Source organism: Rhineura floridana, chromosome 17 (genome assembly GCF_030035675.1).
Source record: "Rhineura floridana isolate rRhiFlo1 chromosome 17, rRhiFlo1.hap2, whole genome shotgun sequence".
Classification (NCBI taxonomy): domain Eukaryota; kingdom Metazoa; phylum Chordata; class Lepidosauria; order Squamata; family Rhineuridae; genus Rhineura; species Rhineura floridana.
In genome coordinates this window covers 12,164,142-12,179,793 of record NC_084496.1, presented here as the reverse complement: position 1 = coordinate 12,179,793, position 15,652 = coordinate 12,164,142, and the positions used below count along the sequence as shown (strand labels likewise).

General features: G+C 45.6%; 1 protein-coding gene and 1 pseudogene across 1 annotated transcript in view; both read left to right on the top strand.

Annotated features, from left to right (window-relative positions):
- Positions 1–15,652, top strand: part of LOC133372116 (uncharacterized) — a 135,468-nt gene that overhangs the window by 59,245 nt on the left and 60,571 nt on the right. Inside the window, exons 29-39 of the mRNA XM_061600419.1 lie at positions 334–476; positions 1,033–1,195; positions 1,330–1,416; positions 3,074–3,208; positions 4,641–4,760; positions 5,702–5,794; positions 6,855–7,072; positions 7,980–8,179; positions 8,731–9,033; positions 13,475–13,692; positions 14,285–14,446. Coding sequence (XP_061456403.1) covers positions 334–476; positions 1,033–1,195; positions 1,330–1,416; positions 3,074–3,208; positions 4,641–4,760; positions 5,702–5,794; positions 6,855–7,072; positions 7,980–8,179; positions 8,731–9,033; positions 13,475–13,692; positions 14,285–14,446 — 1,842 coding nt within the window. The remainder of the gene's footprint in view (positions 1–333; positions 477–1,032; positions 1,196–1,329; positions 1,417–3,073; positions 3,209–4,640; positions 4,761–5,701; positions 5,795–6,854; positions 7,073–7,979; positions 8,180–8,730; positions 9,034–13,474; positions 13,693–14,284; positions 14,447–15,652) is intronic.
- On the top strand, positions 3,728–3,846 carry LOC133372169 (5S ribosomal RNA; annotated as a pseudogene).

Genomic DNA, 15,652 nt, shown 5'->3' with positions numbered 1-15,652 from the left:
GAGCTTGGAAAAGTTATTTTTTGAATGACAACTCCCATTAGCCCCAGCCAGCGTGGCCACTGGATTGATGGGAGTTGTAGTTCAAAAAAGTAACTTTTCCAAGCTCTGATACCTACTAGTGATAATGTCTATATGCTTCCTACAGAATCAGAAACTGTATGCCTCTGATGTGTATCACTTGGGAGGGAACCAACACAGGGGAAGGATCTTGCCCTTGCGTCCCACTTGAGGGCTTCCCAGAGGCATCTGGCTGGCCATTGCAGGAAAGGGCCAAGGCTCAATGGCAGAAAGGCCCCAGGCTCAGTCCTGGTGATTTTAATTTCTTGATCACAGCCGAGGAAGATGAATGTTACCATCCAGGTTTTGTGGACGGGCCACAAGAACCTCCCGCCGCTTGGGCTGCAGTTTGAGATGCAGATCGAAGAAGTAAAGAAGGAAAAAATGTTCTACCAGAAACGTGGGACTGTCCTGTTCAGGTACTCAACATCTCACCCATTCCCTCCATTCATATTATCCGTTCAGGTAAAAGAACAAAAGTTCTGTTTTACTCAAATCGAGCATTAAAAATAGCACCTAAGAGGTACGGACCCTCTTTGTCCCCTCCCCTTGCAATTTTGAGTACAAGCTTAGAATCATCTCGGCTCCTGAAGACACACCTGTTTAGGCCAGCATTCCTCTGAACTTGAACTTCTGGTGTTATTAACTGTTTTTTTAAAAAAGGTTTTAATTGTCATGCTTTTGAACTGTACATTTTAATTAAGGATGTTGTAATGTTCTGATTGAATTATTATTGTGTATTTTAATGTATGCATTTTATAGTTGATTTTATAGTTCTAAACCACTTAGAAGCCATTTTGGCATATAAATATAATAACAATAACAACATTATAAAATATTTGTACAAGGAAATACTGAAATATTTACTGGAGCATTATGATGTCTTAGCAGCTTGAGTCAAAGGCAATTACTTGTTATGTTTCCCACACCCTTCATTTGAACTGAAAGATCCTTACTTCTTTACTTGCATCCCAGACATGCGTTTGAAGTGCCCATTCCGCAAAGCTTTTTCCTCCAGGAAACCTTTACCGTGAACAAAAAGGAGAAGCATTATTTCTTGGAAACTAAAGTTCTGATAAACGGGCTCGAAGAGTCTGTTCAAACGCTCACACTCGGCTATCAAGCTGAAAATCCGCATGTGAGTGACATTAACGGAACAATTTCTTTCTCCCTGCAATTTTATCCATAGCGACGCAGCCCTGAAATAAGTTGCTGCATACAGCTCATCTGTGTACCTTTTTATATTCCTCCCAACCCCTTGCCCACCTCCAGATTTGTGCTGGATTGACTCATCCATACAACAGCAAGATCTTCCCCCAAAACATAGAGATTTGCGCCGTAACTCAAAATCTTACCTGTGTAAGTAAGTTTGGTGAAGCGGAGGAAATAATTCACTACGTGTGTAAAGTGCTCTCCGTGGGATTATGCACCCACTGTCGCTGCGGCTCTGGGTTATGGTCACACCATCCATTTAAAGCACTCTCATGCCACTTTAACTGTCATGGCTTCCCCCGAAGAATCCTGGGAGCTATACTTTGTTAAGGGCACTGAGAGTTGTTGGGAGACCCCTCACAGTGTTATAATTCCCAGCACCCTTAACAAATGACAGTTCCCAGGATTCTTGGGGGGAAGTCATGACTGTTAAAGCAGTTTATAAGGGTGTTTTTCTGCATAGTGTGGATGGGAGATTTCCTTATACAGGCATGCCCCGCTTAAAGTAGCTTCACTTAAAGTAGCCTCGCTATAAAGTACATGCTCCATACTCCACCGTACCCTGCTTACAGTACGCGCGCTTCGCAATAATGGACACTTTATTGGCATGTCGCCGCTGCCATCTAGTGGTGATTGTGTGCAGTACAAGTGAAGATAATTGCTTCACTTTAAGTACATTTTCACTTAAAGTACACTCTCCGGTCCCGTTGCGTACGTTAAAGCAGGGTATGCCTGTACTGAGTGCTAGTTCCACTTTTGGGGGGGAGGGGTGTGGCAGAGATGATCTCAGTGCTCCCCCCTGCTTGACACTACTGCCTATTCACATATCCTATTCACATATCCTCTTCTCCCAAAGCCCTATTTCAGAAGTGGGCATCACATGGCCCTCCAGATGCTGCTGGATTCTAACTCCCATCATCGCCCAAACATTGGCCATGCTGGCTGGGGCTGACGAGAGTTGGAATCCAACAATATCTGGAGGGCCCGCAGTTCTGCACTCCTTACCCTATTGGCATATCTACCCAGAGGGAGAGACTTCACAGGAAGTGGAGGGTGCTGATTTGCCTCCTCACTTTTGTCCCTCCTCACATGCTTGGAAAGGGCAGGTGAACAGGCACCAATGGCCAAGAAGAGGAGGGGCAGAAGGACCTGGAGGCTCTGCAGAGTGGCAGCGCCCCCCCCGCAGGAGGGTGGGTGGACCTTAGCAGGTGCCCAACCATGCTGAATCCTGGGGCCAGTCCTCCTTATCATGGCTCTGATCTTTAAGGCAATTGCTTTGTATATGGTCTGTCCATATTCCGGCTATTAGCATTGGAGTTGAATGCTGGCAGAAGTTGATTGTAACAGAATCCCTGATGAAGGAGCACATGATACCCTGGGTATAATCTGAGACTCCGGCTTTGAGACAACAATAAAGCTGACATTTATTGTAGGAAATACATACTGGATAGGAAAGAGCCCTAGCTCTAGTGAATTCAAGTTGGAGATGCAAAGAGCAGTTCTTGCTTTTTCATCTCTGCAGGAGGGAGAGGGAGACCTAGGTGGGATGAAGAAGAAAAGGGGAGGAGCAGGAAAGGAAGTCAGCAACCCTAAGAGTATCAGTTTAGTTCCTGAATGAAGGTCCGCAAAGGTTAGATCAGAAAGACAGTCTAGGAAGCACGGAGGCTCCCCTTTCTATCTCCCCTTCCCCAAGCAAACCCTCCCAGCGAGCTGAGTTGCATCCCAACGCTTCCAACCCAGGTACAGGTGCTGCTTTGCTGATCTGTCCGTTCTTTTAAAAAAACCTCAGAATATCAACCTGCAGGCTAAATGCGAGATTGAGGTGACCCTAAAGGTCAACAGGAAAGATGTCTTCAGCTTCCTGGGCAAGTACCAGAACAAATCCAGCACGGCTGATTCCCAACATCTTGTACAAATGGACATGGCCCATTCCTTCCAGGTACTTACCCCTGGAGAAGAGACTTTCCCCTTGTCTCTCTCCCTCCTGCTTAACTTTGGAGAGTTTTGTCAAATCAGTTAGAGAGTTCTCTTGGTGTATGTGTTGCTCCCTATGTTTCATTTCCTTCTGTTTTCATTGGGATAACTGGGTAAAAAACCTTGATTCCACCTGCCAATCTATAATCCAGCCTTTACCAACGTGGTAGCCTCCAGGTGTTTCAGACTACAGCTCCCATCAGCCCCTGCCAGCACCACAGTGGGTGATGTGATTTGTAGTCTAACACATCTTCAGACCACCGGATTGGCAAAGGTTGTTATAATCCAATCACGATCAGCACATGGTATTATGGACACCAGAAGTGCTAAACCAGAAGATGCAATACCCATCACTCAATCCCCATAGATATCAATGGATGACCGTAACTGGTCACAGAGTTGCATCTGAATTAGGACATATCTATAAAGTGGCCACATGTCCTACTTTACAGAGGACTGTCCTCTATTTGATAGGCTGTCTATTCTCTACGGCCATACTATCCTGAACATGTCCGGTCTCGTATGATCATAGAAGCTAAGCAGGGTCAGGCCTGGTTAGTACTTGGATGGGAGACCACCTGGGAATACCAGGTGCCGTAGGCTTAGAGGAAGATGATGGTAAACCACCTCTTACCATGAAAACCCTATGGATATATCCAAAAAAGATTCATAGGGTCACCATAAGTTGTAATTGACTTGAAGGCGTATAGCAACAACAAAACTACTCTCTGTTTGAAGAGTTGTCTGGTCCAAGTCTGGTTTAAATATAAAGAACCCTAAGAAGGGAGAACAGCAGCCTTGAAAGTGCCCATCAAGAGTTGGCACTTGGACAGCAGACTGAGCAAGGCACACAGGCCACCTGGTCACTTAGACCATTAAAGTGAGATGTAATTGTATTTCTAATTAAATTTGAGTAATTATTTCTAAATGCGCATCTAAGTTAGCATATGCCCTTTTTTCTGTAAATCTCTGTCCTGGGGATGGGACATAGCTCAATGATAGAGCATCTGCCTTGCATGCAGAAGGTCAGGGTTCAATCCCCAGCATTTCCAGGGAGGGTTGTAAAGAACTCCTGCCTGAAACCTTGGAGAGCTGCTGCCAGTCAGTGTAGACAATATTGAGCTAGATGGACCAATGGTTTGACTCAGTGTCAGGCAGTTTCCTCTGTACCTATGTTCCTCTTTTTCTGGTGATGTGTTTGACTTTTTTTGGCAATGTATAAATAGCCTCCCTACTCGTCTGTACTACAAACTGTAACCTCTTTAATAGCCATGGCTTCCGAGTGAGGAGCCAGAAGAACTGTAAAGTGCCCCCCCCAAAGCTGTGCAAACTGAGTCAAAAGGTCTTCTGTTAATCTGAAGAAAGGGATAAATTGTTGGTGTTTTTTTCCCTACTAGCTCAAGTTTCCACAGTCAATTGCTATGACTGGGGAACTCTTTTCAAGGGAAACCGAGATGGCTGATTTTGGCTGGGGTTTGACAATCAAAGCTACAATCGACCAACAGGACAGCTCGCAGGTCAGGTTTCACTCAACTCTCTGAAGCAACAAAGGGGCCCCTCAGACTCTTAGTATTTTGCAGGAGGGATTCATCTGTATGCCAGAAATTTAGTTTTGCACCATCACAGGTGGACTAAAGGGTTCTGTTGCCCTCGTGCAACAAATCCACTTAAAAAAAAATACAGCGTGGATTTTTTGTGGTTAGGAAAGAGATGAAGAAAGTAGGGAAATGCACTGAAAAGTGTAGGATGAATGAATGAATAACAGAAAGGCATGTAAACACCCACCATGCAAGCAAATCAGGATGAATGTTCATTGTTAGTAGTAGTAGTGGCAGCAGTAAAATACAGATTTAATATATAGATAACATAGATAGGAGAGAGACAGTGTGGTGTAGTGGTTAAGGTGTTGGACTACAACCTGGAAGACCAAGGTTCAAATCCCCACACAGCCATGAAGCTCACTGGGTGACCTTGGCCCAGTCGCTGCCTCTCAGTCTCAGAGGAAGGCAATGGTAAATCCCCTCTGAATTGCTTACCTTGAAAACCCTATTTGTAGGGCCTCCATAAGTCGGAATCAACTTGAAGGCAGTCCATTTCCTTTTTCAACATAGACAGGACATTGCCTAACCATTGCATAAGCTTTATGCGAGCAAATTAGGGTGAATGTTCAATAAACAGGTCATCAGGAGCTTGTAGAGCTTGTAATCTTAGCAGGGCTCCCCTGTTCCGACATAAAGCCTATTTAATTATCTATTTATTTCTGTGTGTTTGCCAATGCTTTCCACAACATGAGCCTTTCATTCATCCAAAGATGGGGAAACCTATTGCTGGGCTACAGCTGCCATCATTCCTGACCATTGGCCAGACTGGCTGGGGCTGATGGGAACTGGGGCCCAACCATCTCCAGAGGGCTGCAGGTTTCACATCCTCTTTCTGTCCGCCTCTTTTGTTCCAACAGTTCACGGCTTGGCTGAATGGATCGAAGGCTGGTTTTGGAGTTTATTCTCAACTTTTTAACCTGAATCAATCAAACTTTCCACCAAGTTTTCAGGTACCAAGATTTCTATTCGCATAACAATTTGCATTTAGATCACATCCATGCCATTCATTTAAAGCACACTCGAAGCGTGTGGCTTCCCCCAAAGAATCCTGGGAACTGTCTCTGTTAAGGATGCTGGGAATTTTAGCTCCGTGAAGGTTAATGTAGGGTATGGATATGCTTGCTCGCTCGCTCTCTCCTTCTATTTTGCTGCCCCAAATGATTATGTCAGTAAACCAAACATAGATCCACATGCTGGTGACTATTTTGTATCTGGAAGAGTCATTTGTAGAATCCTCCTGTTGCCAGAGCTCATCAGTCGCTTGGGACAGTCCCTTCTTTTCTGATTTCTACCCCTGGAAAACCATTTGCCCCTAACTTTTGTTTTTGGGGGACTACCTTGTTAAAATGAAGTTGTCATTCAGCTACTCTCTCTCCCTCTCTCTCTCTCTCTCTCTCACTTGTATTTTGATTTGGGATGAAGAATAATGCACAGAATCATAGAGTTGGGAGCTGTTTAAACTATTTTTTGAGTAGCCAGTCAAAAAATCAAAAGAATGATTTTTTTGGTATTGCTTTTCATTTTTATGTTGCTGTCACACCACCCTGATGTTTGCAAGAGGGCATTATATAAATATGTTTATATATAAATAAACAAAAAATGCTATATATTAGGAAAATTGAGTTGATTTATGAAATCACAGAGATGAACTATGATAAAAATTCAGTTTCTTTTTGGAATACAAGGTCAAATAGCTGTATAAACATTTTTGGATTTCTGGTTCCTACTTTTTAATTTGTGTTTATTACTCAAATTGTATATGCCACTACTTTGTAAAAAATCTCTTTTCTTCTGTATGTATTTTCTTTATAAAATGCAATCAGATTAAAAAATAAAAGGGGAAAGGGTTTCAGAAAGAGGGGAAAAATAGGGAAATCGACAGATTCACCCATCCCTATGGCTGTATGAGATTTGGGGGAGAGGGGGCTATTCTTGGTAGGGCTGTCCCCCAGTTGCCTTAATGAAAAAGCCATACATGGATTCCTTGTTTTGGTTTTTTCCTGTGCTTAGGCTCACATCGCTACAAACCGATACGGCAAGAACGGTCTCAATGGATCCTTTTGTCTTCATTCCAATGGAAAGGATTTGGTGCTGTTGGAAGCAGACTTCAATGGCGAGATGAGGAAGGATGCCAGAAGCATCAGAGCGAGTGCTCTCCTAAGACAGGCCATTCTGACACAGTTTAAATATTCATGGCTGCAGTTCATGGGCAAGTTGTCCCCATCAAGGTAAAGGAATCAGAAACTGAACTATAGCCCAAATCTCTATTGTTTAGCTAAACGCCAGGCATGCAACAAAAGAGTGGGACACCACTCAAAATATGACTAAAAGCAAACTAGTAACATAATCCTTTGCAATATCCAGTATATATAAAAGAACTATGGATATGCAATGCACACTGTACATATTCAAGGATGTTCTCTGCACATATTCAGGGGCTGAGCCTTGGCACCCAGAACAGGTTTGATACCTGAGCTCAGATTAAGCGTTGAGTCTGCTCTCTGGCTTACCAATAAGAACTGATAGGTTGGTGGGCACCAGGGACAGGGCCTCTTCAGTTGTGGCCCCATGGCTTTGGAACACGCTGCCCGAGAAAAAAGAAAGTAATACTTCACACAGTACAGAGTTAAACTATGGAATTTGCTCCCACAAGATATAGTGATGAACACCAACTTGGATGGATTTAAAACAGGTGTAGACACATTACTGGAGCATAAGGCCTTCAGTTGCCATTAGCCATGATGGCTACGTTCTCCCTCTATGTTGGAAGTGTGATAGCTCTATATACCAGCTGCTGAGCATCACAAGTGGGGAGAGTTGCCCTTGCACTCATGTCCCACTTGCAATCTTCTCATAGGGATCCGATTGGCCACTGGGAGGACAGGATGCCTAATCAGACAGGCCTTTGGCCTGATCCAGCAGGGCTGCTCTTACGATAAGCAAAGCACCTTGACTTAATAAAGTTCACAAGCTACATGTTGCTAGTGCATGCGGCCTAATTGCTCCCTCTTTGCTCCTCCTGATGTGAGAGCCATGGATCCCTATTGTGCATCGTTGTGGCTCAAAAGATTGCCAGGTTCTCTTCCATTGACTATTGCTGCTGACTGCTTGCCTTGTCTCATTGTTTGCACCCAGAGTTATGCTGTCTTCTGTGATCGAGCTGAATCAAAACGCCTTTCACCTGGGTGTCGCAGGCTCCAAAGAGCAGAAAGTGGGTCTTCTTCTGCTGAACCTCCACGGCAGTCTCCAGCATAATGTCCTTAGCTTAAAGCACGTCATACCTCCGGAGGTTTCTCTGAGTGGCTCTCTCAAGCACAAGAACAACATCCATGAAGGTATTGCTTTACTTGGAAAGGTTCTGAGCACCCATTCGCTCTTCTTGAGCCATTAGGGCACTGTCAGGCCTTGACTGAGGTCTAAGATTGGCTGTACCTAGAGTCCTGTTTTGGCATAAGTCAAAGGGACTAATGGGTATCATGGTCCATGAGAGGTTGGGGGATCAGGTCAGGTTCTAGATGAAGTAGGCTTAGACCAGGCTGTTCATGTGGTTATAAGCAGTGGAGGGTGGACCATTAGGGCAAATGAGGCACTGCCCCACCAACCTCTACTCCTCCATGTCCCCCTGCCTGCCTTCTTACTTTCAACCAGTCCAGAGAGGGGCTCTGGCTGCCTGCTTCCTTCTCGTTAAGCTCAGTATCGCCCTTGTAGAACTCAACAGAGAGGAGGAGGACAATGGGGACAAAAGTAGAATTAGTGGGCTGTGTCTGGGCCTGTCTTCAGCAGCTACTGTTGGGCTCCCTGCCGTCCGCCTTGCCGGTCCCAATGGGCACCAGCCATTACTAGCTGGAAGTACTCATTTTGGGAATGTCTTCCTTCTGTTTAACAGGCATCATGCACATGGTAGTTAACCGGTCAGTGTTTGGAGTGCACGTCCGGAACAGAAACATCTTTGGAAACGAAAGCTTTCACAACATCGCTGTGGCTGTGACGCAGAATGGTAGCCGTGCTTTTCCGACAGAGGCAAAGCTAAGAGGGCAACTGGAGCTCAAAAGAGGGATCCAGAGGGGCTCAGCCAGTATTCAGATGGACACAAGAGTTCTCTGTGTTAATATCTCAAACATCATCCTTCAGGAGCAGATTGGAGCCACCGGGATGCTCGTGCACAACATTAGTGGTTTATATACAGCAGGTATGAAACACAGCAAAATATAGTAGGCTGCGTTTAAGAATTGATAGAATGACATTTGGAAAGGGAAGTGTTTTTTCCTTAAGGAGCAGCCTGTGGCTTGCATCAGAGCTACTTGCACTTCTCAAAACTGTTTGGTTAAATGAAATAGGAACCGTATGTAGTCCTATTTTTTAGCAGAGTATAAATGCAACAGCGGAATTTGAGAATAATCAGTCCCACACCTTCTCTCAGACATACCAGTTAATCAAATAACTTACAGAGACAATCTTCTTAGGCAAAAAGAATAAAAGTATATTTACTCATGACCTTCATATGTTTAAGAAAACATAGGCTCTAGCTTAGACAGAAATAATCTGTAGTCTCAGTCCATTTTCAGTCATTGGTGAGGATGCTCCTGGAAGGAGTGTCTGGCTGCTCTCTCTGCTAGAGGTCAATGGAGAATATGCAGAGATCTCAATATCCCCAGACAAAGGAGGAGGAGGAAGAAGGTAAATAACCCCACCCTTTAAGGAAGTTACATCATAGTAAACAAACATATAGAGATATCCCCAATACTGGTTAGAGGGAACATCTCCCTTTCTGAGGGGGCGGCATGCAAGCTTGCTTAAACCCAACAAAAGCAACCCACTAAACCTCTGTCTCCTTCCATCTCTTCTCCATGCCAATGGACTTGTGCGAGTTTTATGTTACTCAGTTGCCATCACTCCTTTTAATCACAAACTCAGCTGGTGAGTGCCTAAACAGAGCCACTTAGAAATGTGACAAAGGTATTCTTATGAGGACTTTTTTTAAAAGATGCGAACTGATGCAGAAATATGTAGAACTGTACTTAAGGTTGGGAAAATTATGGAATGGAAAGGAACTGGCATTGATAGACTGATCCATCCCGAGCTTCTTATGTACCTATGAGTAGAGATGTGCTCGAATTCTGCCCAATTCGGATTTGGTACCAAATTTTCCATTGATTCACTTATTCTCTATCATTGTGGAGCGGATTTTTATGTAGTGGTTCTCCATGGTTGTTTTCAATACTGGATTTAAAAAAAATAATAAAAAATCCGTCTCTAAAATATCGACATTAAGAACGATATTTTTATTGGTATTTCCTTTCATTTATCAATCATTCCTTTCAATAGATCTATATTCCCTTTTAAAATATTGTAATTTCCTTTAAAATGAGCGGTATTAATACCAATATTTCTATGAGGGGGGAAAATGGATCGGTGAAAGCAGTAGCTAGCGGACAAAGAATGAATCAATACTGGCCTGTTAGGTTGCCAAATACTCTCAAGCTGGCACCAGCCAATGAATCCCACCCCTACCTGTGGGAGAAATTCTGGATCATAGTGGGGGAAGCTGGTTTGGTTTGTAATTTACTGGGCAGAAAATACAAAGACACAGAGTTGTATTCAACTAAATTCTACTCAGAGTAGACCTGTTGAAATTAATGAACCTAAGTTTCCCTCGTCCATTCGTTTCAATGGGTCTTCTCTGAGAAAGGGTAGCATTGGCTACAACCCACAAAGTTTGCTGCACCTCCACTTTTCCTGAAATGATAAGCCAGCTTTGAGAGGACGGATCTGAAGTGTGAGTGTCTGGACCTATCTTTTTGCTCTGCTTCCTTAAAAACAGCTTTAAAAAAAAAAAAGCAAGTGGAAGGGAAAATGGTTGTTCCAATGTCTTGACAATGCCTGCTTTTTAAATCATACCTTTCCTTTGATCCTTGCCATTCAGTTTTAGGTACATTTCAATTCTCTGTGTGTGTGTGTGTGTTAGAGGAAGGACTCTTAAAACTCCATTCTTTTTAGCTGGGTTGGGGGCATCTTGAAAAATAAAAATTCCAGGCATCTCTCTCTCTCTCTCTCTCTCTCTCTCTCTGTGTGTGTGTGTGTGTGTGTCTTGGGGGCATCTCGACAAATAAAAATTCCAGGCATCAAAGCAAAGCAGAAATAATAGTTCTGAAGTCAGCTTTAAAGCATAAGTATGCTTTTAGCGACAGCTTACAGGGATATACTTTCCCCTTGAACAGTCTCCTCCAGTTTTCCAGCAGCACAAAGATGCCATTGAATGCGAATGAGTGTTTAATTTCTTGCCAGCTACTTTCAAGGAAAATGGGCTTTTCATGCTTCTGTTTACAGCCTCTGGAGGATATTCAAGAAGTGAAGGGGCTGATTTGCTCTTTGTTCTGCAAAGCCAAGCATTCCTTGCCACTCCGAAACCGAAGCAATACTTCGCAGTGGCTGATGCCCTTCAAATGTGATGCTCCCTTCTCTGCCTACCTACTCAAACCTCTCCCACCTTGCTCGGTGGTTGATGAAATCCTCAGAGTCTCTAGTAAAAGTAGGAGTGGGGGAACTGTGACTCAGGCTGTACAGAGCCTCACCGAGGCCACAATCTGTGGGCCCCAGGGAGGGCCAAACTGCCCTGCCCCAAAGATGGGCCATCCACCCCGCCTCAGATCCATCCCCCAAGCTATTTGGGGCTAAGCGCTTTTTAAAAATTAAAAATATGGCTGGGAGGGGAAGGAGGAGGTGCTACATCTCCTTCTACACCACTCCCCGACTCACAGCAGGCAAGTGCAACCGGCGCAGGATGGAATTGTTCTGCTTACCCGTTGGCAAGGAGGGCGATTCCGGCCTGTGCGCTGGCAGTCGCTGCTCCTTCATGAGCAGCTTCTCTGGGTGCTGGGAAGCCGCCCTTGAACAGTGACTGGCGCTGCACAGAATGAATCATTAGCTGATCAGCAAAAGGATTCCATGCAGCAGGGTGCTGCCCCTTTGTGAGCACATTCTCGGGAAGAGAATTTGGCACACAGGGTTTGGGGAGGCCTGGCGGGAAGGAGGAGAGGGTGGGCGGGAAAGGCAGGTGCCTTCCTTCTCCCACGAAGAGGTCCTTCCTTTGCTCAGTGCTTCTTTCTTCCTGTGCACGCCTGCCTTTTCTTTCTGCCCTATGCCCCATCCCTGGATAGCCCTGGATCACTCTGGGCCGCCGTACCCAACCCATAGAGATCTGGAGCTGTCTCAGCCCAACTTGGCCAAGGCCCGAGTTCCTCCGAATTGGTCTGGGGTAACTTTTTCAGCCTATCTGAAGGGGCGCCTCCAGCATCACCAGGGATGCCGCTCAGTAAGATCAGCCTCAAAAGGCCTTCTCTCCATCCCACCAGTCAAAACAGCCAAACTGGTGAAGACTAAGGAGAGAGCTTTTTCAGTTGTGGCCCCCACCCTGTGGAACTCCCTCCCGAATGATCTCCGCCATGCCCCCTCTATGATGAGCTTCCGCCGGGCCTTGAAGACCTGGCTCTTCAGGCAGGCTTTCGGGGTGGGTTAGGTTTTATTATTCTGGTTTGAGATTTTAAATGTTTTAATGTATTTGGATATTTTATTTTGTACGTCGCCCAGAGTGGCTGGATAACCAGCCAGATGGGCGACTAACAAATTCAATAAATAAATAAATTCCCTTCTGGGCAACTTTCTGGGGGCCACATGCCAGTGGTGGACATGGCCAGAAGCAAAAGTGGACGGAGCAACACATGCAAATGTTACCTTTGCACAATACGCTAGTTTCTACACACACACACACACACACTTCTCTATCCTCCATTTGAGCAAGCAATAGACATTTTGAAAGACACATTCCAACCAGGCGAAACAACTGGAAGAGAGTTGGAGCAAGGACAGTGTGAAATGTGACCTGGGGAGAGGGGGTGTGGGGTGTGGAAAGTCCCAAGACCCAGATGGAGAGGCCTGGGGGGCCTCTGAGCCTGAGGTTTGCTGCTTAGATCTAATTCCTCATGGCCCTTAGCCTAATTTGATGTGGGTGGCACAGAGGGGGGGAATCCACGCAGAAAGGGGGTGGCAAATAATGAGTGAGAGAAGGGGTCTCCTGCCAGCTTTTCACTGCAGCCCCACCCACCACCAGTTCCAGTCCCGCCCACCATCAGCATGCAGCCACTCATAGATTATTCTCGGGGGAATGTGGCCCTTGGCAAGAAAAAAGTTTCCCTCCCCTCAGTTAAAGGATCTCAGGACATGATATTAAATATCTTTGTAACTAATGTTCAGGGTTGATTTTTTTAAAAAATCATCAACTGGGAGGGTTGATCATTACTCAGTCTTCATGGAGGGGAGAATTTAACCTTTTCTTTCTCTACTGATGTGCCCTGAGGAAAATTCCTCTTTTGAAAATGCTGGGAGGAAATCCCTTGTCAAAACTCCAAAGCAAATTCCCCACTTGTTCTGTCTCAGGTTTGTATGCGAGTCTCTGGGTGGCATTCAATGCTAGTCCTACTCAGGTTAGACCCACTGAAATTAATGCACCCAAGTTTGCCATGTCCATGAATTTCAGTGGGTCCACTCTGAGTAGGACTAGCATTGAATGCCACCCTATGCATCCATTGTCCTTAGTTTAAAATCTCTCTCTCTCTCTTTCTGATGTCCCATAGAAAGTAGCATCATGGCCACGTATAGCCACATCAGTACCAACCACACAGTAATGCTGAAACTGCAAGGAGGCCACAGAAGGAGGACTACACCAACTGGGGTTGAGAAGCTGCCCACGGAAACCCTTCACGCCCAGTTCATTGCAAACGCCCATCACAACATGCCAGATCTAAAGAAGCATGGAATACCTTTCAGGGTAGAATCCACTTGCCATTATCAAGTAAGGAGAATGATCTTGCAGATGAGGGGTGGGGAACCTCAGACTTGGAGGCCAAATGTGGCCCTCCAGGCCTCTCTGTCTGGCCCTCGGGACTCCTCCTCGGCCATGCCCCTCTCCAGGCCAATCCTGTCCCACGCCCACCTTGTGAGCGCTTTTGCTTGACTGAAAAAATACGTCCTTGAACTGCAGTGATGCCTCTTGCTTGCCTGGGTGGAGAAAAGGGTGTGTATAAACCTCTGGTTTACACTGTACAAATGTAAGAGCCTAACGTTGCCTCAGAAACAAAGCCCAGCCTCCTCGCAGCCTGTCTATCTCTGATACATTGAGTGTGTTCTGTTGGAGGCCTTTTGAGTCCCTGTCCGCAGAAGAGAGGCAAAGAGCTTTCCTTGCCACGCCAAGGTTTGGGCTTCTTTCTTGGCTTTCCTTGGGTATTGGATCATATTTTTCTTTGGCTGTTTTGGGAGTAGGAATGCTGGCAGATGAAAGGCAGCTTCCGGGGTGGCTGAGGGGCTGAATATGATCTAGCATAGGCACTCCCTTGCCCACTGAGATGGCTAGTCCTTTCTTACATGCTTTCTCCCCCTCCGGTTAGAATTTCAACAAGAAGCTTACAATGGGGTTAACAGTCCAGGCCGGAGAAGAAGAATTCAAGGTTAAACTGGAGAATCGAGGCACCGACAGCGCAGCAGGATTTTCCCTTTTCTTCCATCATGATATGGAACGCCTGCTTCATACCCTTCCATCATTAGTTCAGGTTAGTGCCCATCCCATTGCCGTATTAGGAAGCTGCCTTGCACCTAGTCGGGCCATTGGTCCATCTGTTGTTGTTGTTGTTGTTATATCCTTATATCCCAGAAGGAGCCAGCAAACAAGCAACAAAACACTAAAAGCACTTTAAAACATACTAAAATCAAAACATCTTTAAAATCGTTAAAAACATGTTTAAAAAAATCCAATAGAGACACAGATCGGGATAAGGTCTCTACTTAAAAGGCTTGTTGAAAGAGGAAGGTCTTCTGTAGGTGCCGAAAAGACAACAGAGATGGCGCCTGTCTAATATTTAAGAGGAGGGGATTCCAAAGTGTCAATGCCACTACACTAAAGGTCCATTTCCTATGTTGTGCAGAATGGACCTCCTGATAAGATGGTATATGCAGGAGGCCCTCGCCTGCAGAGTGCAGTGGTCGACTGGGTATATAAGCGGTAAGACAACCTTTCTAGCTCAGCACTAGGGCTGTGCACCAGATCCAGACACATCCTGGATCCAGAACTGAATTGGGCTAATTCAGGTTGACCCAGGATTCGGCTAGACAGGTTGTGGCAGCTGCAAGTCACCCCAGGTCAGATTAGGTCCACCAGGAGTGATCAGGGGCTGACAAAAGGGAGACAGCCTGGCACTGAGGAGAGGCGGACTGAAGGAGACACCCAAGCAGCCTGCGTGCGTCTCCTCCTTCCCCCCGTCATCTGACCGCATGGTTGGCCCCGGTTTGTCCCAGTTCAGATTGGGGCTGCTCTGAAGCACTGGAGGGGGGGCATGCACAACTCTACCCAATACTGCCTGTCCTGAACACCATACTTCAATCAGGGAGATATGGGGATTCGACTGGAGACCCTCTGCAAAACTATGTGCTATATGTCAGTGAGCTATGAAATGGGCAGGTTGCTCTGTTTCTACTCTTTACTGTTATGCATATCCCCCCTCCCTAGACAAAGTCCCTGCAGGAAGGCCAAATGATTCAAAATCCTGATGTGATAATACATAGGCATGTACAATGCAACCAGCGTATGGAACATCTGTGTGCGTTCTATGTGCATATTAATGCTACTGTCTCTCATGCAGCTTTCCCCAGCCTGCTGTCCCCCAGATGCTTCCAAACACTAACTCCCATCAGCCCCGGCCAGCATGGCCAACGGTCAGGCAGGATGGGAGTTGTAGTCCAACAATATCTGAGGGCACCAG